The sequence below is a fragment of the Bufo bufo genome, chromosome 8 (genome assembly GCF_905171765.1).
Source record: "Bufo bufo chromosome 8, aBufBuf1.1, whole genome shotgun sequence".
Taxonomy (NCBI): Eukaryota; Metazoa; Chordata; class Amphibia; order Anura; family Bufonidae; genus Bufo; species Bufo bufo.
This window is the reverse complement of record NC_053396.1, coordinates 208,756,798-208,783,856: the sequence shown is the minus strand read 5'-3', so window position 1 is coordinate 208,783,856 and position 27,059 is coordinate 208,756,798. Positions and strand designations below refer to the sequence as shown.

At 42.3% G+C, this 27,059-nt stretch overlaps 1 protein-coding gene across 1 annotated transcript in view; it reads right to left on the bottom strand.

The window, feature by feature from the left end:
• LOC121009466 (HLA class II histocompatibility antigen, DRB1 beta chain-like) overlaps window positions 1-27,059 on the bottom strand; it is a 180,196-nt gene that overhangs the window by 130,590 nt on the left and 22,547 nt on the right. Inside the window, exon 2 of the mRNA XM_040442596.1 lies at window positions 10,960-11,235. Within this exon, the coding sequence (XP_040298530.1) occupies window positions 10,960-11,235 (276 nt within the window). The remainder of the gene's footprint in view (window positions 1-10,959; window positions 11,236-27,059) is intronic.

Below are 27,059 nucleotides of genomic sequence, written 5' to 3'. Positions count from 1 at the left end.
TGTATTATTATTATGTCTCCTCCTGTATATACTACATGTAATATGTGCTGTATAATACAGTATATACAGGGTCTCACCTCTCCGGTCACCAGTGATACTGTGTATATTATTATTATGTCTCCTCCTGTATATACTACATGTAATATGTGCTGTATAATACAGTATATACAGGGTCTCACCTCTCCAGTCACCAGTGATACTGAGTATATTATTATTATGTCTCCTCCTGTATATACTACATGTAATATGTGCTGTATAATACAGTATATACAGGGTCTCACCTCTCCGGTCACCAGTGATACTGTGTATATTATTATTATGTCTCCTCCTGTATATACTACATGTAATATGTGCTGTATAATACAGTATATACAGGGTCTCACCTCTCCGGTCACCAGTGATACTGTGTATATTATTATTATGTCTCCTCCTGTATATACTACATGTAATATGTGCTGTATAATACAGTATATACAGGGTCTCACCTCTCCGGTCACCAGTGATACTGTGTATATTATTATTATGTCTCCTCCTGTATATACTACATGTAATATGTGCTGTATAATACAGTATATACAGGGTCTCACCTCTCCGGTCACCAGTGATACTGTGTATATTATTATTATGTCTCCTCCTGTATATACTACATGTAATATGTGCTGTATAATACAGTATATACAGGGTCTCACCTCTCCGGTCACCAGTGATACTGTGTATATTATTATTATGTCTCCTCCTGTATATACTACATGTAATATGTGCTGTATAATACAGTATATACAGGGTCTCACCTCTCCGGTCACCAGTGATACTGTGTATATTATTATTATGTCTCCTCCTGTATATACTACATGTAATATGTGCTGTATAATACAGTATATACAGGGTCTCACCTCTCCGGTCACCAGTGATACTGTGTATATTATTATTATGTCTCCTCCTGTATATACTACATGTAATATGTGCTGTATAATACAGTATATACAGGGTCTCACCTCTCCGGTCACCAGTGATACTGTGTATATTATTATTATGTCTCCTCCTGTATATACTACATGTAATATGTGCTGTATAATACAGTATATACAGGGTCTCACCTCTCCGGTCACCAGTGATACTGTGTATATTATTATTATGTCTCCTCCTGTATATACTACATGTAATATGTGCTGTATAATACAGTATATACAGGGTCTCACCTCTCCGGTCACCAGTGATACTGTGTATATTATTATTATGTCTCCTCCTGTATATACTACATGTAATATGTGCTGTATAATACAGTATATACAGGGTCTCACCTCTCCGGTCACCAGTGATACTGTGTATATTATTATTATGTTTCCTCCTGTATATACTACATGTAATATGTGCTGTATAATACAGTATATACAGGGTCTCACCTCTCCGGTCACCAGTGATACTGTGTATATTATTATTATGTCTCCTCCTGTATATACTACATGTAATATGTGCTGTATAATACAGTATATACAGGGTCTCACCTCTCCGGTCACCAGTGATACTGTGTATATTATTATTATGTCTCCTCCTGTATATACTACATGTAATATGTGCTGTATAATACAGTATATACAGGGTCTCACCTCTCCGGTCACCAGTGATACTGTGTATATTATTATTATGTCTCCTCCTGTATATACTACATGTAATATGTGCTGTATAATACAGTATATACAGGGTCTCACCTCTCCGGACACCAGTGATACTGTGTATATTATTATTATGTCTCCTCCTGTATATACTACATGTAATATGTGCTGTATAATACAGTATATACAGGGTCTCACCTCTCCGGTCACCAGTGATACTGTGTATATTATTATTATGTCTCTCCTGTATATACTACATGTAATATGTGCTGTATAATACAGTATATACAGGGTCTCACCTCTCCGGACACCAGTGATACTGTGTATATTATTATTATGTCTCCTCCTGTATATACTACATGTAATATGTGCTGTATAATACAGTATATACAGGGTCTCACCTCTCCGGTCACCAGTGATACTGTGTATATTATTATTATGTCTCCTCCTGTATATACTACATGTAATATGTGCTGTATAATACAGTGTATACAGGGTCTCACCTCTCGGGTCACCAGTGATACTGTGTATATTATTATTATGTCTCCTGTATATACTACATGTAATATGTGCTGTATAATACAGTATATACAGGGTCTCACCTCTCCGGTCACCAGTGATACTGTGTATATTATTATTATGTCTCCTCCTGTATATACTACATGTAATATGTGCTGTATAATACAGTATATACAGGGTCTCACCTCTCCGGTCACCAGTGATACTGTGTATATTATTATTATGTCTCCTCCTGTATATACTACATGTAATATGTGCTGTATAATACAGTGTATACAGGGTCTCACCTCTCCGGACACCAGTGATACTGTGTATATTATTATTATGTCTCCTCCTGTATATACTACATGTAATATGTGCTGTATAATACAGTATATACAGGGTCTCACCTCTCGGGTCACCAGTGATACTGTGTGTATTATTAATATGTCTCCTGTATATACTACATGTAATATGTGCTGTATAATACAGTATATACAGGGTCTCACCTCTCCGGTCGGCAGTGATACTGTGTATATTATTATTATGTCTCCTCCTGTATATACTACATGTAATATGTGCTGTATAATACAGTATATACAGGGTCTCACCTCTCCGGTCACCAGTGATACTGTGTATATTATTATTATGTCTCCTCCTGTATATACTACATGTAATATGTGCTGTATAATACAGTATATACAGGGTCTCACCTCTCCGGTCACCAGTGATACTGTGTATATTATTATTATGTCTCCTCCTGTATATACTACATGTAATATGTGCTGTATAATACAGTGTATACAGGGTCTCACCTATCCGGTCACAAGTGATACTGTGTATATTATTATTATGTCTCCTCCTGTATATACTACATGTAATATGTGCTGTATAATACAGTGTATACAGGGTCTCACCTCTCCGGTCACCAGTGATACTGTGTATATTATTATTATGTCTCCTCCTGTATATACTACATGTAATATGTGCTGTATAATACAGTATATACAGGGTCTCACCTCTCCGGTCACCAGTGATACTGTGTATATTATTATTATGTCTCCTCCTGTATATACTACATGTAATATGTGCTGTATAATACAGTATATACAGGGTCTCACCTCTCCGGTCACCAGTGATACTGTGTATATTATTATTATGTCTCCTCCTGTATATACTACATGTAAAATGTGCTGTATAATACAGTATATACAGGGTCTCACCTCTCCGGTCACCAGTGATACTGTGTATATTATTATTATGTCTCCTGTATATACTACATGTAATATGTGCTGTATAATACAGTATATACAGGGTCTCACCTCTCCGGACACCAGTGATACTGTGTATATTATTATTATGTCTCCTCCTGTATGTACTACATGTAATATGTGCTGTATAATACAGTATATACAGGGTCTCACCTCTCCGGTCACCAGTGATACTGTGTATATTATTATTATGTCTCCTCCTGTATATACTACATGTAATATGTGCTGTATAATACAGTGTATACAGGGTCTCACCTGTCCGGTCACCAGTGATACTGTGTATATTATTATTATGTCTCCTGTATATACTACATGTAATATGTGCTGTATAATACAGTATATACAGGGTCTCACCTCTCCGGACACCAGTGATACTGTGTATATTATTATTATGTCTCCTCCTGTATATACTACATGTAATATGTGCTGTATATACAGTATATACAGGGTCTCACCTCTCCAGTCACCAGTGATACTGTGTATATTATTATTATGTCTCCTCCTGTATATACTACATGTAATATGTGCTGTATAATACAGTATATACAGGGTCTCACCTCTCCGGTCACCAGTGATACTGTGTATATTATTATTATGTCTCCTCCTGTATATACTACATGTAATATGTGCTGTATAATACAGTATATACAGGGTCTCACCTCTCCGGTCACCAGTGATACTGTGTATATTATTATTATGTCTCCTCCTGTATATACTACATGTAATATGTGCTGTATAATACAGTATATACAGGGTCTCACCTCTCCGGTCACCAGTGATACTGTGTATATTATTATTATGTTTCCTCCTGTATATACTACATGTAATATGTGCTGTATAATACACTATATACAGGGTCTCACCTCTCCGGTCACCAGTGATACTGTGTATATTATTATTATGTTTCCTCCTGTATATACTACATGTAATATGTGCTGTATAATACAGTATATGCAGGGTCTCACCTCTCCGGTCACCAGTGATACTGTGTATATTATTATTATGTCTCCTCCTGTATATACTACATGTAATATGTGCTGTATAATACAGTATATACAGGGTCTCACCTCTCCGGTCACCAGTGATACTGTGCATAATATTATTATGTCTCCTCCTGTATATACTACATGTAATATGTGCTGTATAATACAGTATATACAGGGTCTCACCTCTCCGGTCACCAGTGATACTGTGTATATTATTATTATGTTTCCTCCTGTATATACTACATGTAATATGTGCTGTATAATACAGTATATACAGGGTCTCACCCCTCCGGTCACCAGTGATACTGTGTATATTATTATTATGTCTCCTCCTGTATATACTACATGTAATATGTGCTGTATAATACAGTATATACAGGGTCTCACCTCTCCGGTCACCAGTGATACTGTGTATATTATTATTATGTCTCCTCCTGTATATACTACATGTAATATGTGCTGTATAATACAGTATATACAGGGGTCTCACCTCTCCGGTCACCAGTGATACTATGTATATTATTATTATGTCTCCTCCTGTATATACTACATGTAATATGTGCTGTATAATACAGTATATACAGGGTCTCACCTCTCCGGTCACCAGTGATACTGTGTATATTATTATTATGTCTCCTCCTGTATATACTACATGTAATATGTGCTGTATAATACAGTATATACAGGGGTCTCACCTCTCCGGTCACCAGTGATACTGTGTATATTATTATTATGTCTCCTCCTGTATATACTACATGTAATATGTGCTGTATAATACAGTATATACAGGGTCTCACCTCTCCGGTCACCAGTGATACTGTGTATATTATTATTATGTCTCCTCCTGTATATACTACATGTAATATGTGCTGTATAATACAGTATATACAGGGTCTCACCTCTCTGGTCACCAGTGATACTGTGTATATTATTATTATGTCTCCTCCTGTATATACTACATGTAATATGTGCTGTATAATACAGTATATACAGGGTCTCACCTCTCCGGTCACTAGTGATACTGTGTTTATTATTATTATGTCTCCTCCTGTATATACTACATGTAATATGTGCTGTATAATACAGTATATACAGGGTCTCACCTCACCGGTCACCATTGATACTGTGTATATTATTATTATGTCTCCTCCTGTATATACTACATGTAATATGTGCTGTATAATACAGTATATACAGGGTCTCACCTCTCCGGACACCAGTGATACTGTGTATATTATTATTATGTCTCCTCCTGTATATACTACATGTAATATGTGCTGTATAATACAGTATATACAGGGTCTCACCTCTCCGGACACCAGTGATACTGTGTATATTATTATTATGTCTCCTCCTGTATATACTACATGTAATATGTGCTGTATAATACAGTATATACAGGGTCTCACCTCTCCGGTCACCAGTGATACTGTGTATATTATTATTATGTCTCCTCCTGTATATACTACATGTAATATGTGCTGTATAATACAGTATATACAGGGTCTCACCTCTCCGGTCACCAGTGATACTGTGTATATTATTATTATGTCTCCTCCTGTATATACTACATGTAATATGTGCTGTATAATACAGTATATACAGGGTCTCACCTCTCCGGTCACCAGTGATACTGTGTATATTATTATTATGTCTCCTCCTGTATATACTACATGTAATATGTGCTGTATAATACAGTATATACAGGGTCTCCCCCCTCCGGTCACCAGTGATACTGTGTATATTATTATTATGTCTCCTCCTGTATATACTACATGTAATATGTGCTGTATAATACAGTATATACAGGGTCTCACCTCTCCGGACACCAGTGATACTGTGTATATTATTATTATGTCTCCTCCTGTATATACTACATGTAATATGTGCTGTATAATACAGTGTATACAGGGTCTCACCTCTCCAGTCACCAGTGATACTGTGTATATTATTATTATGTCTCCTCCTGTATATACTACATGTAATATGTGCTGTATAATACAGTATATACAGGGTCTCACCTCTCCGGTCACCAGTGATACTGTGTATATTATTAGTATGTCTCCTCCTGTATATACTACATGTAATATGTGCTGTATAATACAGTATATACAGGGTCTCACCTCTCCGGTCACCAGTGATACTGTGTATATTAATATTATGTCTCCTCCTGTATATACTACATGTAATATGTGCTGTATAATACAGTATATACAGGGTCTCACCTCTCCGGACACCAGTGATACTGTGTATATTATTATTATGTCTCCTCCTGTATATACTACATGTAATATGTGCTGTATAATACAGTATATACAGGGTCTCACCTCTCCGGTCACCAGTGACACTGTGTATAGTATTATTATGTCTCCTCCTGTATATACTACATGTAATATATGCTGTATAATACAGTGTATACAGGGTCTCACCTCTCCGGTCACCAGTGATACTGTGTATATTATTATTATGTCTCCTCCTGTATATACTACATGTAATATGTGCTGTATAATACAGTATATACAGGGTCTCACCTCTCCGGTCACCAGTGATACTGTGTATATTATTATTATGTCTCCTCCTGTATATACTACATGTAATATGTGCTGTATAATACAGTATATACAGGGTCTCACCTCTCCGGTCACCAGTTATACTGTGTATATTATTATTATGTCTCCTCCTGTATATACTACATGTAATATGTGCTGTATAATACAGTGTATACAGGGTCTCACCTCTCCGGTCACCAGTGATACTGTGTATATTATTATTATGTCTCCTGTATATACTACATGTAATATGTGCTGTATAATACAGTATATACAGGGTCTCACCTCTCCAGACACCAGTGATACCTTGTATATTATTATTATGTCTCCTCCTGTATATACTACATGTAATATATGCTGTATAATACAGTATATACAGGGTCTCACCTCTCCGGTCACCAGTGATACTGTGTATATTATTATTATGTCTCCTCCTGTATATACTACATGTAATATGTGCTGTATAATACAGTATATACAGGGTCTCACCTCTCCGGTCACCAGTGATACTGTGTATATTATTATTATGTCTCCTCCTGTATATACTACATGTAATATGTGCTGTATAATACAGTATATACAGGGTCTCACCTCTCCGGACACCAGTGATACTGTGTATATTATTATTATGTCTCCTCCTGTATATACTACATGTAAAATGTGCTGTATAATACAGTATATACAGGGTCTCACCTCTCCGGTCACCAGTGATACTGTGTATATTATTATTATGTCTCCTGTATATACTACATGTAATATGTGCTGTATAATACAGTATATACAGGTCTCACCTCTCCGGACACCAGTGATACTGTGTATATTATTATTATGTCTCCTCCTGTATATACTACATGTAATATGTGCTGTATAATACAGTATATACAGGGTCTCACCTCTCCGGTCACCAGTGATACTGTGTATATTATTATTATGTCTCCTCCTGTATATACTACATGTAATATGTGCTGTATAATACAGTGTATACAGGGTCTCACCTCTCGGGTCACCAGTGATACTGTGTATATTATTATTATGTCTCCTGTAAATACTACATGTAATATGTGCTGTATAATACAGTATATACAGGGTCTCACCTCTCCGGTCACCAGTGATACTGTGTATATTATTATTATGTCTCCTCCTGTATATACTACATGTAATATGTGCTGTATAATACAGTATATACAGGGTCTCACCTCTCCGGTCACCAGTGATACTGTGTATATTATTATTATGTCTCCTCCTGTATATACTACATGTAATATGTGCTGTATAATACAGTATATACAGGGTCTCACCTCTCCGGTCACCAGTGATACTGTGTATATTATTATTATGTCTCCTCCTGTATATACTACATGTAATATGTGCTGTATAATACAGTATATACAGGGTCTCACCTCTCGGGTCACCAGTGATACTGTGTGTATTATTATTATGTCTCCTGTATATACTACATGTAATATGTGCTGTATAATACAGTATATACAGGGTCTCACCTCTCCGGTCGGCAGTGATACTGTGTATATTATTATTATGTCTCCTCCTGTATATACTACATGTAATATGTGCTGTATAATACAGTATATACAGGGTCTCACCTCTCCGGTCACCAGTGATACTGTGTATATTATTATTATGTCTCCTCCTGTATATACTACATGTAATATGTGCTGTATAATACAGTATATACAGGGTCTCACCTCTCCGGTCACCAGTGATACTGTGTATATTATTATTATGTCTCCTCCTGTATATACTACATGTAATATGTGCTGTATAATACAGTATATACAGGGTCTCACCTCTCCAGTCACCAGTGATACTGTGTATATTATTATTATGTCTCCTCCTGTATATACTACATGTAATATGTGCTGTATAATACAGTGTATACAGGGTCTCACCTATCCGGTCACAAGTGATACTGTGTATATTATTATTATGTCTCCTCCTGTATATACTACATGTAATATGTGCTGTATAATACAGTGTATACAGGGTCTCACCTCTCCGGTCACCAGTGATACTGTGTATATTATTATTATGTCTCCTCCTGTATATACTACATGTAATATGTGCTGTATAATACAGTATATACAGGGTCTCACCTCTCCGGTCACCAGTGATACTGTGTATATTATTATTATGTCTCCTCCTGTATATACTACATGTAATATGTGCTGTGTAATACAGTATATACAGGGTCTCACCTCTCCGGTCACCAGTGATACTGTGTATATTATTATGTCTCCTCCTGTATATACTACATGTAATATGTGCTGTATAATATAGTATATACAGGGACTCACCTCTCCGGTCACCAGTGATACTGTGTATATTATTATTATGTCTCCTCCTGTATATACTACATGTAATATGTGCTGTATAATACAGTATACACAGGGTCTCACCTCTCCGGTCACCAGTGATACTGTGTATATTATTATTATGTCTCCTCCTGTATATACTACATGTAATATGTGCTGTATAATACAGTATATACAGGGTCTCACCTCTCCGGTCACCAGTGATACTGTGTATATTATTATTATGTCTCCTCCTGTATATACTACATGTAATATGTGCTGTATAATACAGTATATACAGGGGTCTCACCTCTCCGGTCACCAGTGATACTGTGTATATTATTATTATGTCTCCTCCTGTATATACTACATGTAATATGTGCTGTATAATACAGTATATACAGGGGTCTCACCTCTCCGGTCACCAGTGATACTGTGTATATTATTATTATGTCTCCTCCTGTATATACTACATGTAATATGTGCTGTATAATACAGTATATACAGGGGTCTCACCTCTCCGGTCACCAGTGATACTGTGTATATTATTATTATGTCTCCTCCTGTATATACTACATGTAATATGTGCTGTATAATACAGTATATACAGGGTCTCACCTCTCCGGTCACCAGTGATAAGTGTATATTATTATTATGTCTCCTCCTGTATATACTACATGTAATATGTGCTGTATAATACAGTGTATACAGGGTCTCACCTCTCCGGTCACCAGTGATACTGTGTATATTATTATTATGTCTCCTCCTGTATATACTACATGTAATATGTGCTGTATAATACAGTGTATACAGGGTCTCACCTCTCCGGTCACCAGTGATACTGTGTATATTATTATTATGTCTCCTCCTGTATATACTACATGTAATATGTGCTGTATAATACAGTATACACAGGGTCTCACCTCTCCGGTCACCAGTGATACTGTGTATATTATTATTATGTCTCCTCCTGTATATACTACATGTAATATGTGCTGTATAATACAGTATATACAGGGTCTCACCTCTCCGGTCACCAGTGATACTGTGTATATTATTATTATGTCTCCTCCTGTATATACTACATGTAATATGTGCTGTATAATACAGTATATACAGGGTCTCACCTCTCCGGTCACCAGTGATACTGTGTATATTATTATTATGTCTCCTCCTGTATATACTACATGTAATATGTGCTGTATAATACAGTGTATACAGGGTCTCACCTCTCCGGTCACCAGTGATACTGTGTATATTATTATTATGTCTCCTCCTGTATATACTACATGTAATATGTGCTGTATAATACAGTGTATACAGGGTCTCACCTCTCCGGTTACCAGTGATACTGTGTATATTATTATGTCTCCTCCTGTATATACTACATGTAATATGTGCTGTATAATAAAGTATATACAGGGTCTCACCTCTCCGGTCGGCAGTGATACTGTGTATATTATTATTATGTCTCCTCCTGTATATACTACATGTAATATGTGCTGTATAATACAGTGTATACAGGGTCTCACCTCTCCGGTCACCAGTGAAGCTGTGTATATTATTATTATGTCTCCTCCTGTATATACTACATGTAATATGTGCTGTATAATACAGTATATACAGGGTCTCATCTCTCCGGTCACCAGTGATACTGTGTATATTATTATGTCTCCTCCTGTATATACTACATGTAATATGTGCTGTATAATACAGTATATACAGGGTCTCACCTCTCCGGTCGGCAGTGAAGCTGTGTAAGACTCCATAGTTGTATTTACAGTATCTCTCCACTGCGCTCTTCTCTCGTTCTATGAAATCCTTATTCTTGTTCCAGTAATCTGCATCAGGTTTCCCGAGCTCAGTCTTCGCTATGTAATATCCTTTGTCGCTGTCAAAGTAAACGAACTCCTCCTGATTGTAGAAATATCTGTCCAGAAACCGCACCTGCTGAGTCCCGTTCAGAAAGTGACATTCACTGGTTGTTGCTGCTACGAAATCTCTGACGTCTGTGGATGAGAAGAGATAAGAGGTCATGTGTGTTAAGACCGCCTCTTGTTCAGTGCAGGCTCAGCAGGATGACCGGGGTCACACAGGGAATCAACGATCCCAGACACCTGAGGCCGGCAGTGCTGCAGAACAGGCAGGAGCAGAGAGCGGGCGGACACCGGACAGTCAGCAGTGACCGCGGCTCAGAAGCCGGCGAGCAGCGCTCCCTCTAGTGGCTGTTTTAATAATCACAATGACAAGCATTCTACATCTAAAAATCATGAATTCTTCTTGGACTGATCTCCAGCAAGTGTTTATCTGTTTAGTTAATATTTATATTGAAAACTGAGATTCAAATATCAATAAGTGAAAATATTTATCTGCAGTTTGGTGGTGAAAGTGCTAACAATGTCTCTGTGAAATGTATGTAGTTCCCAGGGCCTGTGACACACATAAAGAGGACTGAGATACACCCTCATCTCATCTGTGCTGCCCTCCCTGAATGTACTTAAGTTCCCATACACACAACCTCACTGTTTATCTGTGTGCTGTCTGCATCTTTTTGCAGACAGCACTCTGACCTGTTTATTTCTTTGCCGCCATGCACACATCTGTATTTTTTGCGGATCTGTGTGACTGTTAAATGATAAAACACGGCCTATTCTGCTCTGTATTGTATACAAGAAAAGTCATTTCTATTGATGGGAGTAAGAAAATTGTGGAATGCGCACAGGCGGTGTCCATATTTTCCAGAGACACTGCACTCAGTTAGGAGCCTTCACACCTTGCAGAATTTTCCTTTAACAAAATCCACACCGTGAAGACATCCCCCGTGTTGTTGCAGATTTCCTGTAGCGGAAAGTCTGTATTCATTTCAGTGGAGATGTAATCAGCACAGAAATCAACATTATTCACACACTATATCCACAGCATAATCCGCAAAAAATAAATAAAAAAAATGCAACTTTGAAAAAACTGCACCAGTGGATTTTGTTGAGAACAATTCTGCAACGTGTGAAGGCAGCCGTACAGACACGGACAGCACCGGGCGTCTGTTCTCAATGTCAGAGACCTAAATAGTGAGCACCAGCCCATTTCAGCACCTAGAACAGGTTTTTCCATATTCTTTAGTAGTTGTGATACATGTAAACCATGTTAAATGTCAAATGAGCAGAACTGATGTACGTTTTTTTTGTCACTAAACAGAGACTAACTTTGCACAGGCTTATTTTATTCTAGTTCTTTTTTTTTATAGGAAATGATGAGATGGTATAGCGGGATTCTGGTTGCTGTTCATGCCCATCTGGTCAATGTTTCACTGCCAGCCTCTCCAAAGTGTCAGTGAGCTCAAAAAGGTAGAGTCGCATGGCAGCTGCTTAGTACTCAGTATATGGCTGATCACCACTAATTATATGCATTTGCTTAGGATTACCACGTCTTGCCTTCTTGGTTGTGTCAACATGGAAAAACCTCATGAAGACACTTTGATGACTGGATAGGTGAAAAAATGCTGATTCCAAATACGTAATGTTTCTCTCAGCACCCAATCCCCATCATAACCCTGCAGACAGTCCATGCACTGTATGCTAATGTATAACTAGCACTCCTAAGCTTGGCGTCTGATGGAGAAGACTCCTAAGTGCGTCAGTGCACAGATGGTTTGCAGGTTTACTGCAGGGTAATGCAAGAGCTAAAAATTATAGGGGGCATTTCTTAAAGAGGACCTTTCACCAAACATTGTGAACTAAGTATCATGACATATACAGAGGCGCCCAGGGATCTCACTGCACTTACTATTATCCCTGGGCGCCGCTCCGTTCTCCCGTTATGTCCTCTGGTATGTTCGGGGACTTGGTTATAGTAGGCGGAGTCTGCCCTTGTTCTACTGGGTGTCTCCTTCTCCTAGGCTGTAGTGCTGGCCAATCGCATCGTAGAGCTCACAGTCTGGGAGAAGGAGATGCCCAGCAGAACAAGGGCAGACTCCGCCTACTATAACCAAGTCCCCAAACATACCGGAGGACATAACGGGAGAACGGAGCGGCGCCCAGGGATAATAGTAAGTGCAGTGAGATCCCTGGGCGCCGCTGTATATGTCATGATACTTAGTTCACAATGTTTGGACCGATGAAAGGTCCTCTTTAAGACCAGCATTTTGGATGCAGGTCTCAAGTCCCTCTGTGCTGCTGGAGGAAGTGCCACAGTTAGATAGAAGCGCAGGCCACTACATAAGTTTGCCGCTTTGTCTTGCAGGTCATGTGACAGACTGGATAGGTCATCAGTATCTTATCTGTGGGGGTATGACACCCAGGACCCCCACGATCATCTGTTTCAGAAGGCACTGGCACTCGCAATAACGCTGCATCCCTCTCTCAGCTTTTCCTAGGCCATATGATGTCACATTCATTGGTCACGTGGCCTAGGTGCAGCTCAGCTCCATTGAAGTGATTGGGGCTGAGATGCGATACCAAGTACAGCCACTATACAATGTACGGCGCTGTGCTTGGTGAGCTGCGAGTGCCGGTGCCTTCTCAAACAGCTGATCGGCGGGGTCCCTGGTGTCGGACCCTCACCAATCAGATACTGATGACTTATCCAGAGCAATTTTCAGGTGCTTTTTTCCCCTATAGAGAAATCTAACGTCATTGACCCAAAAGACACACCTGAAGGGTGAAAAAAAACACCTGATTGTCTATTTGGAAGTAGCTGGGAACTGGAAGATGGAGGAATGAGAGGAAACATGCAGGGCCGGAGCAGCAGCTACAGTATCTCACACGTCAGTCCACCCCTCATATTTTTGTAAATATTTTCTTCTATCTTTTCATGGGACAACACTGAAGATCTGACACTTTGATACAATGTAAAGCAGTCAGTGTACGGCTTGTATAACAGTGTAAATTTGGTGCCCTCAAAATAACCCAACACACAACCATTAATGTCTAAACCACTGGCCACAAAATGAGTACACCCCTAAGTGACAATGGCCAAATTGTGCCCAAAGTGTCAATATTTTATGTGGCCACCATTATTTTCCAGCACTGTCTTAACTCTCTTGGACATGGAGTTCACTAGAGCTTCACAGGTTGCCACTGGAATCCTCTTCCGTTTAAGGATGCCCCACAGATGCTCAATAGGGTTGAGGTCTGGAGACATGCTTGGCCGATCCAGCACTTTTACCCTCAGTTTCTTTACAAGGCAGTGGTCGTCTTGGAGGTGTGTTTGGAGTCGTTATCATGTTGGAATACTCCCCTGCAGCCCAGTTTCTGAAGGGATCATGCTCTGCTTCAGTATGTTACAGTACATGTTGGCATTCATGGTTCCCTCAATGAACTGTAACTCCCCACAGTCGGCAGCACTCATGCAGCCCCAAACCATGACACTCCCACCACCATGCTGGGCTGTAGGCAAGACACACTTGTCTTTGTACTCCTCACCTGGTTGCCGCCACACACACTTGACACCATCTGAACCAAATAAGTTTATCTGGTCTCATCAGACCACAGAACATGGTTCCAGTAATCCATGTCCTTAGTCTACTTATCATGAGCAAACTGCGTGCTTTCTTGTGCATCATCTTCCTTCTGGGACAACAGCCATGCAGACCAATTTGATGCAGTGTGCGGCGTATGGTCTGAGCACTGACAGGCTGACCCCCCACCCCTGTAACCTCTGCAGCAATGCTGGCAGCACTCATACGTCTATTTTGAAAAGACAAACTCTGGATATGACTGTGGCGAAACCAACCTTAGTCGTTTTTCTGCATGAAATTGACCGACCGCACAGCCCAAATCTATGGAACTGTTTTGGGCAGGAAATTGTGCTTGCGGTCGGTCATAAAGGACTTCCACTTAACTTTTGATCCGCTAGAGGGATTTGTGTGATTTTTGGAAGTGGTTATATTTGATGTATGCTGAGTTTAAATATGTAATTTTTATGGAGATGGAATGTATGGTTTTAAAGTTACAGAGTATGTTTAAAAACTGTATTTTTACTGTCTGTGATAGTTATGTTAATCCATAATTATATCACAGACAGAAGGGAGGATTTTGTGTGTTTGGGTGGGGATTCCTGTCCTGTTGTTCCACATGTGTATTGGCGATTTCCCTTTGTCCTGAGAGATAATTGGATTACTCCCCGGTTGTCTCCAGGACAGAGAGGAGGAAACCATGATGCATTGTGGGGATGTGTTGTAATATATTGATTGGTTGTATTTCAAACCCCTGTGGGCAGTACTATGTTTTTGGTTTGTGAATAAAAGAGGCTGTACGTGAAGTACAGTCAGTTCCTGTTTTACCCTTTATCATGTTGAGGCTGATATTTGGGTAACTGATCGACGCGGGGGGTGCTATACGCTGGGAGATTTGCTATACTCCCCTGGCTATAACTTCTAGTTCTTGTAAGAGCTTGTTCCTGGTTCCTGCTCTCTGGATGTAGGAGAGGTTCACCCACTGGAGCCTGGAGCCTTGTCGTAGGTCCAGGGTGGGTAGGAAACGGTGAGACCTCAACCAAGCTTCGGCGGTTCGTGGGGTCTGCAGTGCGTACGGTGTCAAGTGGAGTGCTTGGAGTCCTCGGAAAGCACTAGGAGCATCCATTCAATGGAGGTACCCGGTCGGGGTGCTAGGCATTCCGTTACAATGACGCTGAGCACGTGCACTCAAATTCTGTGGTCGACCAGGGCGAGGCCTGTTCTGAGTGGACCTTGTCTTGTTAAATCACTGTATGGTCTTGACCGCCGTGCTGCAGCTCAGTTTCGGGGTGTTGGCAATCTTCTTATAACCTCCGGCACTCCAGCTGTGGTAACACTACATCTCCCAAGATTCACACTTACTTGGCTGTTCTCAGAACTCCATTGAAATGAATGGAGCATGCTGGGAGTCGTAGTTTCACCACAGCTGCAGTGCCGGAGGTTAGCCATCACTGGCCTCGGGCATCTTTATGTAGAGCAACAATTCTTTTTTTTTCAGATCCTCACAGAGTTCTTTGCTATGAGGTGCCATGTTGAACTTCCAGTGACCCGTATGAGAGGGTGTGAGAACAAAAACACCAAATTTATTCTGCTGGTTAATATGATTACAGACATACCATTTGTATATATATATATATTTTTTTTTATATTTTAATTTAAAGCTTTTTTGAAAATAAATAATGTTTTTGTGTCACAATTTTCTGAGACCCATATTTCTTTATTTTCTGGAGATGGTCTTGTATAAGGGCTTCTTTTTTTGTGGGATGAATTGATGCTTTCACTGGTACCATTTTGGGGTATTTTTTTAATGCTTGACATTATGATTTTTGTGATATTTTGTAAAGTTGATGTGGATGCAGTGATACCTAACATGTCTATTTTTTTGTAAATTGCTTGAGGAGGAAAGGGCACTTTTTCAACTTGAAACTTTAACCTTACGCTACCTGTCTGGGCTCCAGTGGCACAATCCTCTGCCTCGGCACAGCTGCACCGGTAGAGACGTGCTGCAGAACCATATTCCCTGGTAAGGCGACCGCATCCTTGGTAACAGGATACAACGCTCTGCTTCTCCCCACAGCGGACTTGTGCTGGGGAAGATTAGCAGTGGGATGATTGCTCAGCTGATCTAGTCCTGTGTGCTAGTGTTTCTAAAAAATGGAGCGCTGAGTCATGGACCTATCAGATTTAAATCCCTTCCTGGCCTTATACCAGTGCCAGTGATAGTCTTTGTTGGCTCTAGATGGTTCCCTTGTTTCTGGTACATGTATTAATATTTGCTCTCAGTGTTCCTGACCCTGGCTTGTCTTGCTCCATTGTCTTGATAGTTCATCAATATATATGCCTGGACAACCCCACTAAGGTGTAAAAGCTCATACACTGCCTGTCCAAAAAAAAAAGTCGCCACCTGGATTTAACGAAGCAAATAGTTATGAGCCTCCTATTGGATAATTACTGCATGGGCGATTATCTTTCAGCTGGCAACAAGTTATTTAACCCCAACTGATGCAATGAGTTGCTTCTCATTTCTTAAACAACCATTTCGAAAGACACATGTCGTGGTCGTGGAAAAGATGTTAGTCTGTTTGAGAAGGGTCAAATCATTGGCATGCATCAAGCAGAGAAAACATCTAAGGAGATTGCAGAAACTACTAAAATTGGGTTAAGAACAGTCCAACGTATTATTAAAAACTGGAAGGATAGTGGGGACCCATCGTATTCGAGGAAGAAATGTGGCGGGGAAAAAATCCTGAATGATCGTGATCGGCGATCACTTAAACGTTTGGTGAAATCAAATCGAAGAAAAACAACAGTAGAACTCAGGGCTATGTTTAATAGTGAATGTAAGAGCATTTCCACACGCACAATGCGAAGGGAACTCAAGGAATTGGGACTGAACAGCTAGAAAACCACTAATCAGTGAGGCAAATCAGAAAAAAGGCTTCAATTTGCTAGGGAGCATAAAGATTGGACTCTGGAGCAATGGAAGAAGGTCATGTGGTCTGATGAGTCCAGATTTACCCTGTTCCAGAGTGATGGGTGCATCAGGGTAAGAAGAGAGGCAGATGAAGTGATGCACCCATCATGCCTAGTGCCTACTGTACAAGCCTGTGGGGGCAATGCTATGGTCTGGGGTTGCTGCAGTTGGTCAGGTCTAGGTTCAGCAACAGTATGTGCTCCAAGAATGAGTTCAGCGACTACCTGAACATACTGAATGACCAGGTTATTCCATCAATGGATTTATTCTTCCCTGATGGCACAGGCATATTCCAAGATGACAGTGCCAGGATTCATCGGGCTCAAATTGTGAAAGAGTGGTTCAGGGAGCATGAGACATAATTTTCACACATGGATTGGCCACCACAAAGTCCAGACCTTAACCCCATTGAGAATCTTTGGGATGTGCTGGAGAAGGCTTTGCGCAGCGGTCAGACTCTACCATCATCAATGCAAGATCTTGGTGAAAAATGAATGCAACACTGGATGGAAATAAATCTTGTGATATTGCAGAAGCTTATCGAAACAATGCCACAGCGAATGCGTGCCATAATCAAAGCTAAAGACGATCCAACGAAATATTAAAGTGTGTGACCCTATTTTTTTGGGTGGCGACCTTTTTTTTGGACAGGCAGTGTATATACTACAAGTGTATGTATCAAAACACACAAAAACACTGAAATTGAGGCCATGCAATATTTGGCCATCATCCAAAAATGTGTTAAACATATATACTTGTTATGTCCCATGTTTCATGTTTCTATGCATATCTTATTGCTGTTACTGCAGTGTGTTTCCTTGTTGGAGGAAATTTGGTATCTCCCTGTTGCCAGGCTCTGATGTAATCAGGTCCTCCCTGCTTCCTATGTCTGGCAGTCTCCCACTCTCCTCCACTTCCCAACGAGCATGGCCACCGGGGTAGCTCCATCCCTCCATGCAGCCTGCTTGCCGGAAAAGCTCCTCATCCTCTTCCTGTAGGGCACACACATGCCCTCTCCAGCTCTTAAAGGGCCAGCGTGCACTCAACTCCATCTTCACCAGCCAATGCCTGGCAAACCTCCGGTACTGAAGGCACCTTCACCTGTGGAAAGGTGCCTGAGCAATAATGGTCCTCCAAGATAATCGCCTTAGGATTAGCCCAAAACCAAATCTGTTGGTTAACAAATGCCACACACACTGCCGCAACAGTGTGTTCAGGCCATGGAACCCACTGGCTCACCCAAGATGGGTCTGCCAAAAGTATATAATGAGCTGACTACTTAATGTGGCTGCCAAGAGCAAATACTGCATTACCTGCACACCATTTCTGCCCACCAGGATGCCTTTTCCACTACCACTCTGGTACTGCAAACCTCAAGCTGCAGTATCTGCACCGTCACTACATCAGGAGTCTCCAGTCTGCATCTCTTGCTTCCTCCACACTATGAAGAAGACCCCAAGCTATGTTGTGGATTCCTGAACCAGTGTAGCATCCACTTTGAGCAACAGGCCCACTAATTCCCTACTGACTGCCTGGGACACTCCTCTATAGGAATGCAGCGATCCTGGAATTCTTGACTACCTTCCACAAGGTCTTTGAGGAACCAGGTCATAGCATTTCAACTGCCTCCTCCCTCCTGCACCTCCACCAGGGCAACCTTACAGGGGGGCAGTATGCACCCTACAGTTATGCACCCTAGTTTCTTTATTATCACGGAATAAAGAGGCGCTGGTGGCAGTTTTCTGGGACGGTCCGACAGGTCACTTAAAAGATTAACTGGCAAGTCTTGATGTTCCATCTATCCTGGATGACCTGATTAGCCTGGTACCCAAACTGATCTGCTTCAGAGAACACCTCAAGGAATCTGCACAAGAGTAGAGTTCCTCTCGTTGGCACCTACTTTTCAGAGGCACATGCTTCCAACTTCTGTATCACCGTAAATGGTAAATGTATTTACCACTTGTAATTGAGCATCTCAGTGCATTGTAGCTGTGTTACTGGACACGGACGTTGCTGCAAGATAACAGGTGGATAGGATACATCAGGAACATCTCTGTGTTCACTGCCCCCTCCTAGTGCTATGCCTTCTTTTATCCTAACAACAGGCAACAAAACCCCATCATGCTCTATGGAAGATAATCAAGAGAGTCTTCCTGTTGATGAGTTGTGTGAGAACAGTCAGCATTTGGACTGCCATCAGGAGGAGGTTAAGGGGGTAGGCAGGGATCCCATGCATAGCTGTGTTGGAGGTGGTGATAATAGTGGCACTTGTAGCCAGGGTGGAGTCAGTAGGTGCGACAGTGGCAAATTCAATGCAGGGAATTGAGGGGGTGACCAAAGAGCACACGATGACACAGTCTGATACAAGTGGCATGGAGGGTGATAATGATAATGATTATGTGTTGGAAAGGACCTGGGAGCCAAATTAGGGTGCTGAGGAGGGGGTAGAGGAGGAGGGTGGTGGCAGTGGAAGCAATAAAAAACTGAGGTAACATGCAGCCAGAACCTCCCAAAAAACTGCCAGGCTAGATCTGCTTCTATTATGGTCAGCTCAGGAACTGGTGATGCCGCTGATACTTTTGGTGCAGGATCAAAACGTGCCAAGCCTAAGCCAAGCATACAAGTATCTCCCGTTTGGCAGTTTTTCTCCACTGTGTCGAACCATTGCTGTTTGCAAGATCTGCAGGATTAAAATAAGCCGTAGGCGTTCAAACACTAACATAGGCACCACGGCTCTATCACAGCATATGCAGCTACATTACCCAATGCAGTGGGAAAATATGAGTGGCCACCCGCTAGTACTTGTCTCCTTTGCAGCACCTAGGCCACATCCATGTGCAGTACAGTGTCTTTTTGTTGTCATCATCACTTACTGCTTCTCCCTCTCAGGATACTCCTCCATCTCCGTCGTCAGCCATTAATGAATGTGTGGCCAGGAAACAAATCTACTCTGCTTGTGCTCAAGCATAACTCCCACCTGGCCAAATTAATGGTGGTGCAGTCTCCTAGATGGCATTATTTCTCCCAAAGAGCTATCTCTTTCTGGTACTCAAGTGGCTGAGAACATTGGCCGCTCCTTGCAATTGTCGCTATGCAGAAAGATGCACACCACAGTGGACACCTGGAGCAGCTATTACGGGCAGGTATTGTACATGTCTTTCACAAGCCACTGGGTCAGTCTTTATCTCACCGCAGCAAGAAGGCCTGGTCTTACTGACACCTCCACATTTGTGTCTGTCTGGTTCCAACACCAGGTGCTTATCCGCCTCCTCCATGTCCTCCTCTATGGACATGCTTCCATCCCCAACAGAAGCAGGGCAAAGCATCGCTCACCCTCTCTCCTATCATTTGTGTAAAGTGAAGCACTGCCATGTAGTGTTAGAGTTGATGGATGAGAGTTTCTAAAGTCCATCAACCAGCAAACATCCTATTGGCTGTATTCCTACCATTTCCAACCAAGTAAGGTGGTCAGAGACATTGTGGCTGCAATGCATTTGGGAGAAATAATACAATCTCCCAACTTTTTGAAAACGTACAATAGCTTGCGGAGGGTGCTGGCAATGTCCAGGAGACTCTCCTCTCATTTCAGCCATTATTATGTGGCGAGGAATGCCCTCCTGGACTTAGTTACATAGTTAATACGGTTGAAAAAAGACATACGTCCATCAAGTTTAACCAAGGGATAGGTGGGGACGCGAATCCCAGAAATAAGCATTAATGTTTTTTACTTTTAAGAATTCGTCTAAACCCTTTTTGAAACTGTCCACTGTTCCTGCTGTGACCACGTCCTGAGGAAGTCTATTCCACAGATTCACAGTTCTCACAGTAAAGAAGCTTTGACGCTTCTGGAAACTGAACTTTTTCTTCTTCTGTCGGAGGCAGTGCCCCCTTGTCTTTTGAGCACATTTTACATGGAGCAGCTTTTCGCTGTATTTTTTGTATGGCCCATTTATATACTTGTATAGGTAAATCATGTCCCCTCTTAGACATCTCTTCTCAAGACTAAATAAATTCAATTCTTTTAATCTTTCTTCATAACTAAGGCTACTTTCACACTTGCGTTCGGTGCGGATCCGTCTGGTATCTGCACAGACGGATCCGCACCTATAATGCAAACGCTTGCATCCGTTCAGAACGAATACATCTGCATAAACAGCTTTTTCAGATCTGAGTTTACACATCGTGAAAACTCAGATCCGACAGTATATTCTAACACAGAGGCATTCCCATGGTGATGGGGACGCTTCAAGTTAGAATATACTAAGAACTGTGTACATAACTGCCCCCTGCTGCCTGGCAGCACCCGATCTCTTACAGGGGGCTTTGATCCGCACAATTAACCCCTCAGGTGCCGCACCTGAGGGGTTAATTGTGCGTATCATAGCCCCTGTAAGAGATCAGGTGCTGTCAGGCAGCAGGGGGCCAGACCCCCCTCCCTCCTCAGTTTTAAAATAATTGGTGGCCAGTGCGGCCCCCCCTCCCTCCCCAGTATTAAATTCATTGGTGGCCAGTGCGGCCCCCCTCCCTCCCCAGTATTAAATTCATTGGTGGCCAGTGCGGCCGCCCCTCCCTCCTTCCCCAGTATTAAATTTATTGGTGGCCAGTGCGGCCTCCCCTCTCCCCCCCCCCCAATTAAAATCACCCCCCCCATCATTGGTGGCAGCGGAGAGTTCCGATCGGAGTCCCAGTTTAATCGCTGGGGCTCCGATCGGGTTACCATGGCAGCCAAGACACTACTGAAGTCTTGGCTGCCATGGTTACTTAGCAATTTTAGAAGCATTATACTTACCTGCGCTGTCTGTGGCCGGTCGCTCCTCTTACTGGTAAGTGAAAGGTCTGTGCTATAAGCAATGCGCCGCACAGACCTTTCACTTACCAGTAGGAGGAGCGCCCGGCCGGTGTCACAAGCAGACAGCTGAGAGGCTCTGACAGGAGCCGTTCAGATCCTCCCCCTTGAGTTTCTTTGTTTTGGTTTCTGTTCCTCACCTCGTTAGGCTATCTCAGCTGTCATGCAGTCAGACTCATTACCTCCCTTTATATTCTCCCCCATAAGGTAGTTGGGTGTGGCTGATACTACTTCCTGGAATGAGTGTGCATGCTGACTTCAGCTCCCAGCTCCCAGCTCTCAGTTCACAGTCGTCTTCAGATAAGTGCTGTTTTGTATTTATGATTTTCTGTTGTCTGGATCCAGGGGACCCTGACTCCCTCCGTGTCTGTGTAGGGAGCCGGTGGTCGTGTCCCCTCACTATTGTAGGGCCTTCAGGTTAAGATAGCCGAGGTACGTGGATATGCGCCCATTCACCTTTAGAGTGGTCGCATAGGCTGAGCATTAAGGGAGAGCGGCAGGTCGATTGCAGGGGTCTCCCTTTATGTTCCTTAGTTGTGGATCCAGTGAGTCATCATTTGTTATTTGTATCATCTTGTTTCCTGTACACCATCCGTGACATTATCAGCCACCAAAACCGTCTCAAGCATGGATCCGGTTTCACTTTTGGCTGAACGCTTCCAGGGTCTTTCATTGGAGGTAGCTGATCTCCGTAAGACTTTTTCTCAGTTTCAAGTGACCGGTTCAGCTTGCGTTCATGGAGTTTGTGCTGAGCCTAAGATTTCGCTCCCGGATACGTTTTCCGGGGGTAGTGAGAATTTTGTACGTTTTAGAGAGGCTTGCAAACTCCATTTTCGCCTTCTTCCCCATTCTTCCGGTGATGAAGAACGGAGGGTGGGGATCATTATATCGCTGCTCAGGGGTAATGCTCAGTCCTGGGCCTTTTCCCTGCCGGAGGGGGCACAACCCCTCCGTTCAGTGGATGAATTCTTTTTAGCCCTGGGTCAGATATATGATGATCCGGATCGTATTGCTCTGGCTGAGTCTAGACTACGTCTGTTATGCCAGGGTAAACAATCCGCAGAGATATACTGCTCAGAATTTCGGAGATGGGCAGCAGATACGGGTTGGAATGATGCTGCACTCCGAAGTCAATTTTGCTATGGTCTTTCTGAGGGATTAAAAGATGCATTTGCCTTTCATGAAAGACCTACCTCCTTGAATTCTGCTATGTCTCAGGCTGTTCGTATTGACAGGCGTCTTAGAGAAAGAGGAGAGATTTCTCCTTCTTGTCATGCTCAGTCCCGGGACAGTGCACCGGTGTCATTCTGTGCACAGGGGTCTCAGTCGCTGTCAGCCCCTTCTGAGCAGGAGCCCATGCAGCTGGGGTTGATTGCCTCTGACAATAGAGGATTCAGCCCGCAGGGGAGGGTTTGCTTTTGTTGTGGAGGTATAAATCATCTGGCAAATGTTTGTCCCTCTAGGAGATTCAGGCAGTTTCCTGGGAGTAATAAAGAGACAAAAAGGAGGAAATCTTTTAAGAATATTCCGTCTGTTACTATTGGCAGGGTTGAGGCGGAAATTGAAGAATTGTCTTTTGCTTGTAGTTCCCGTTTTGTCCTGCCTGCTAGGGTGGCGCTAGAGAGCAAGAGCATTTTTTGTGAGATTTTTGTGGATAGTGGAGCAGCTGTCAACCTCATTGATAACCAATTTGCAATAACTCATGGTTTCCAGGTTTGCACTTTGCGAAAAAATATTCCTGTTTTTTCTATTGATTCAGCTCCACTTTCTCAGAAATCATTAAAGGGCATAGTTCACAATATCCGTTTAATTGTGAATGATACTCATGTTGAGGATGTGTCATGTTTCGTCCTTAGCGGTTTGCCTACTCCTCTAGTGTTGGGGCTACCCTGGCTCTCTAAACATAACCCCACCATTGATTGGCCAGCGAGGCAAATAAATGGTTGGAGTGACTTTTGCAGAGAGAATTGCCTCATAACATCTATTTCTGAGGTTTCTACTAAAACTGTACCACCTTTCCTCTCTGAATTTTTGGATGTTTTCTCTGAGAGTGGAGTTCAGGATTTGCCTCCGCACAGGGAGTATGATTGCCCTATTGATCTCATCCCAGGTGCCAAGCTGCCTAAATCTCGTTTATACAATCTTTCCCAACCTGAGAGGGTCGCGATGCGTGCTTATATCTCTGAGAGTCTGAGAAAAGGACACATACGACCCTCAAAGTCACCTGTTGCCGCTGGTTTTTTCTTTGTTAAGAAAAAAGATGGTTCTTTAAGACCTTGTCTGGATTTCAGGGAGCTGAACAGTATCACTATTCGTGATCCGTATCCGCTTCCTTTAATCCCAGATTTGTTTAACCAGGTTGTTGGGGCGAAAGTCTTTTCCAAATTAGACCTAAGAGGGGCATACAACCTGGTTAGGGTCAGAGAAGGAGACGAATGGAAGACGGCTTTCAATACCCCTGAGGGCCATTTTGAGAATTTAGTTATGCCTTTTGGTTTGATGAATGCCCCAGCCGTTTTTCAGCATTTCGTCAACAGCATTTTTATCATTTAATGGGAAAATTTGTATTAGTGTATTTGGATGACATTTAGATTTTTTCTCCTGATTTCAAAACTCATAAGGAACACTTATGTCAGGTCTTACTCATCCTGCGGGAGAATAAATTATACGCGAAACTGGAAAAATGTGTGTTTGCGGTTCCAGAGATCCAATTTCTGGGGTTTCTTGTCTCCGCTTCTGGTTTTCGCATGGACCCCGAGAAGGTCCGCGCTGTGCTTGAGTGGGAGCTTCCTGAGAATCAGAAGGCGCTGATGCGTTTTTTGGGCTTTGCTAATTATTACAGGAAATTTATTTTGAATTATTCCTCTGTTGTTAAACCACTCACGGATATGACCAGAAAGGGGGTAGATTTTTCTTCCTGGTCGGTAGAGGCGCGTAAGGCCTTTTCTGATATCAAGGAGAGTTTTGCTTCCGCTCCCATCCTAGTACAACCTGATGTTTCCTTACCCTTCATAGTTGAGGTTGATGCTTCTGAGGTGGGGGTGGGGGCGGTCTTGTCTCAGGGTTCCTCTCCTGCCAAATGGCAACCGTGTGCCTTTTTCTCAAAGAAGCTCTCCTCCGCAGAGAGAAATTATGATGTGGGAGATAGGGAATTGTTGGCCATCAAGTTGGCTTTTGAGGAATGGCGCCATTGGCTAGAGGGAGCCAGACACCCTATTACCGTGTTTACTGACCATAAAAATCTGGCCTACTTGGAGTCAGCCAAGCGTCTGAACCCGAGACAGGCCAGATGGTCTTTGTTCTTTTCAAGGTTTAATTTTGTTGTTACGTTCCGCCCTGGGGTTAAGAATGTGAAGGCAGATGCCCTGTCACGTTGTTTCCCGGGAGGTGGGAATTTTGAAGACCCGGGTCCCATTTTAGCTGAAGGTGTGGTGGTCTCTGCTCTTTTTCCTGAATTGGAGGCAGAGGTGCAGGCAGCCCAGTCAGAAGCTCCTGATCTTTGTCCTCCTGGGAGGTTGTTTGTGCCTCTCGCTTTGAGACACAAGATTTTTAAAGAACACCATGATACGGTCCTTGCTGGGCACCCGGGGACAAGAGCCACACTGGATCTCATTGCTCGGAGATTCTGGTGGCCTGCGCTTCGTAAGTCAGTTGAGGGTTTTGTGGCAGCTTGCGAGACTTGCGCTCGTGCCAAGGTCCCTCACTCACGGCCATCAGGTCCTCTCCTTCCTTTGCCCATTCCTTCCCGTCCTTGGACACATCTGTCCATGGACTTCATAACGGACTTGCCTCGTTCCTCGGTGAAGTCTGTGATTCTGGTGGTGGTGGACCGTTTTAGCAAAATGGTGCACTTTATCCCTTTTCCCGGTTTGCCAAATGCTAAGACGCTGGCGCAGGCATTTGTTGACCACATTGTCAAATTGCATGGGATTCCTTCTGACATAGTCTCTGATAGGGGTACGCAGTTTGTTTCCAGATTCTGGAAGGCTTTCTGTTCTCGCTTGGGGGTTCGCTTGTCATTCTCTTCTGCTTTCCATCCGCAGTCGAATGGCCAGACAGAGCGTGTCAATCAGAATCTGGAGACATATCTGCGCTGTTTTGTGGCGGAGAATCAGGAGGATTGGTGTTCGTTTTTGTCCCTTGCTGAGTTTGCTTTAAATAACCGTCGTCAGGAGTCCTCTGATAAGTCACCATTTTTTGGTGCATATGGGTTTCATCCGCAGTTTGGGACTTTCTCTGGAGAGGGCTCTTCTGGTTTGCCTGATGAGGACAGATTCTCCTCGTCTTTGTCATCTATTTGGCAAAATATTCAGGATAATTTAAAGAATATGAGTGAGAGATATAAGCGTGTGGCGGATAAGAGACGTATGCCTGGTCCGGACCTGAATGTTGGTGATTTGGTGTGGCTGTCTACCAAGAATATCAAATTGAAGGTTCCCTCCTGGAAGTTGGGTCCTAGGTTTATTGGGCCTTACAAGATCCTGTCTGTCATCAATCCTGTTGCCTACCGTCTTGATCTTCCTCAGACTTGGAAGATCCATAATGTTTTCCATAAGTCCTT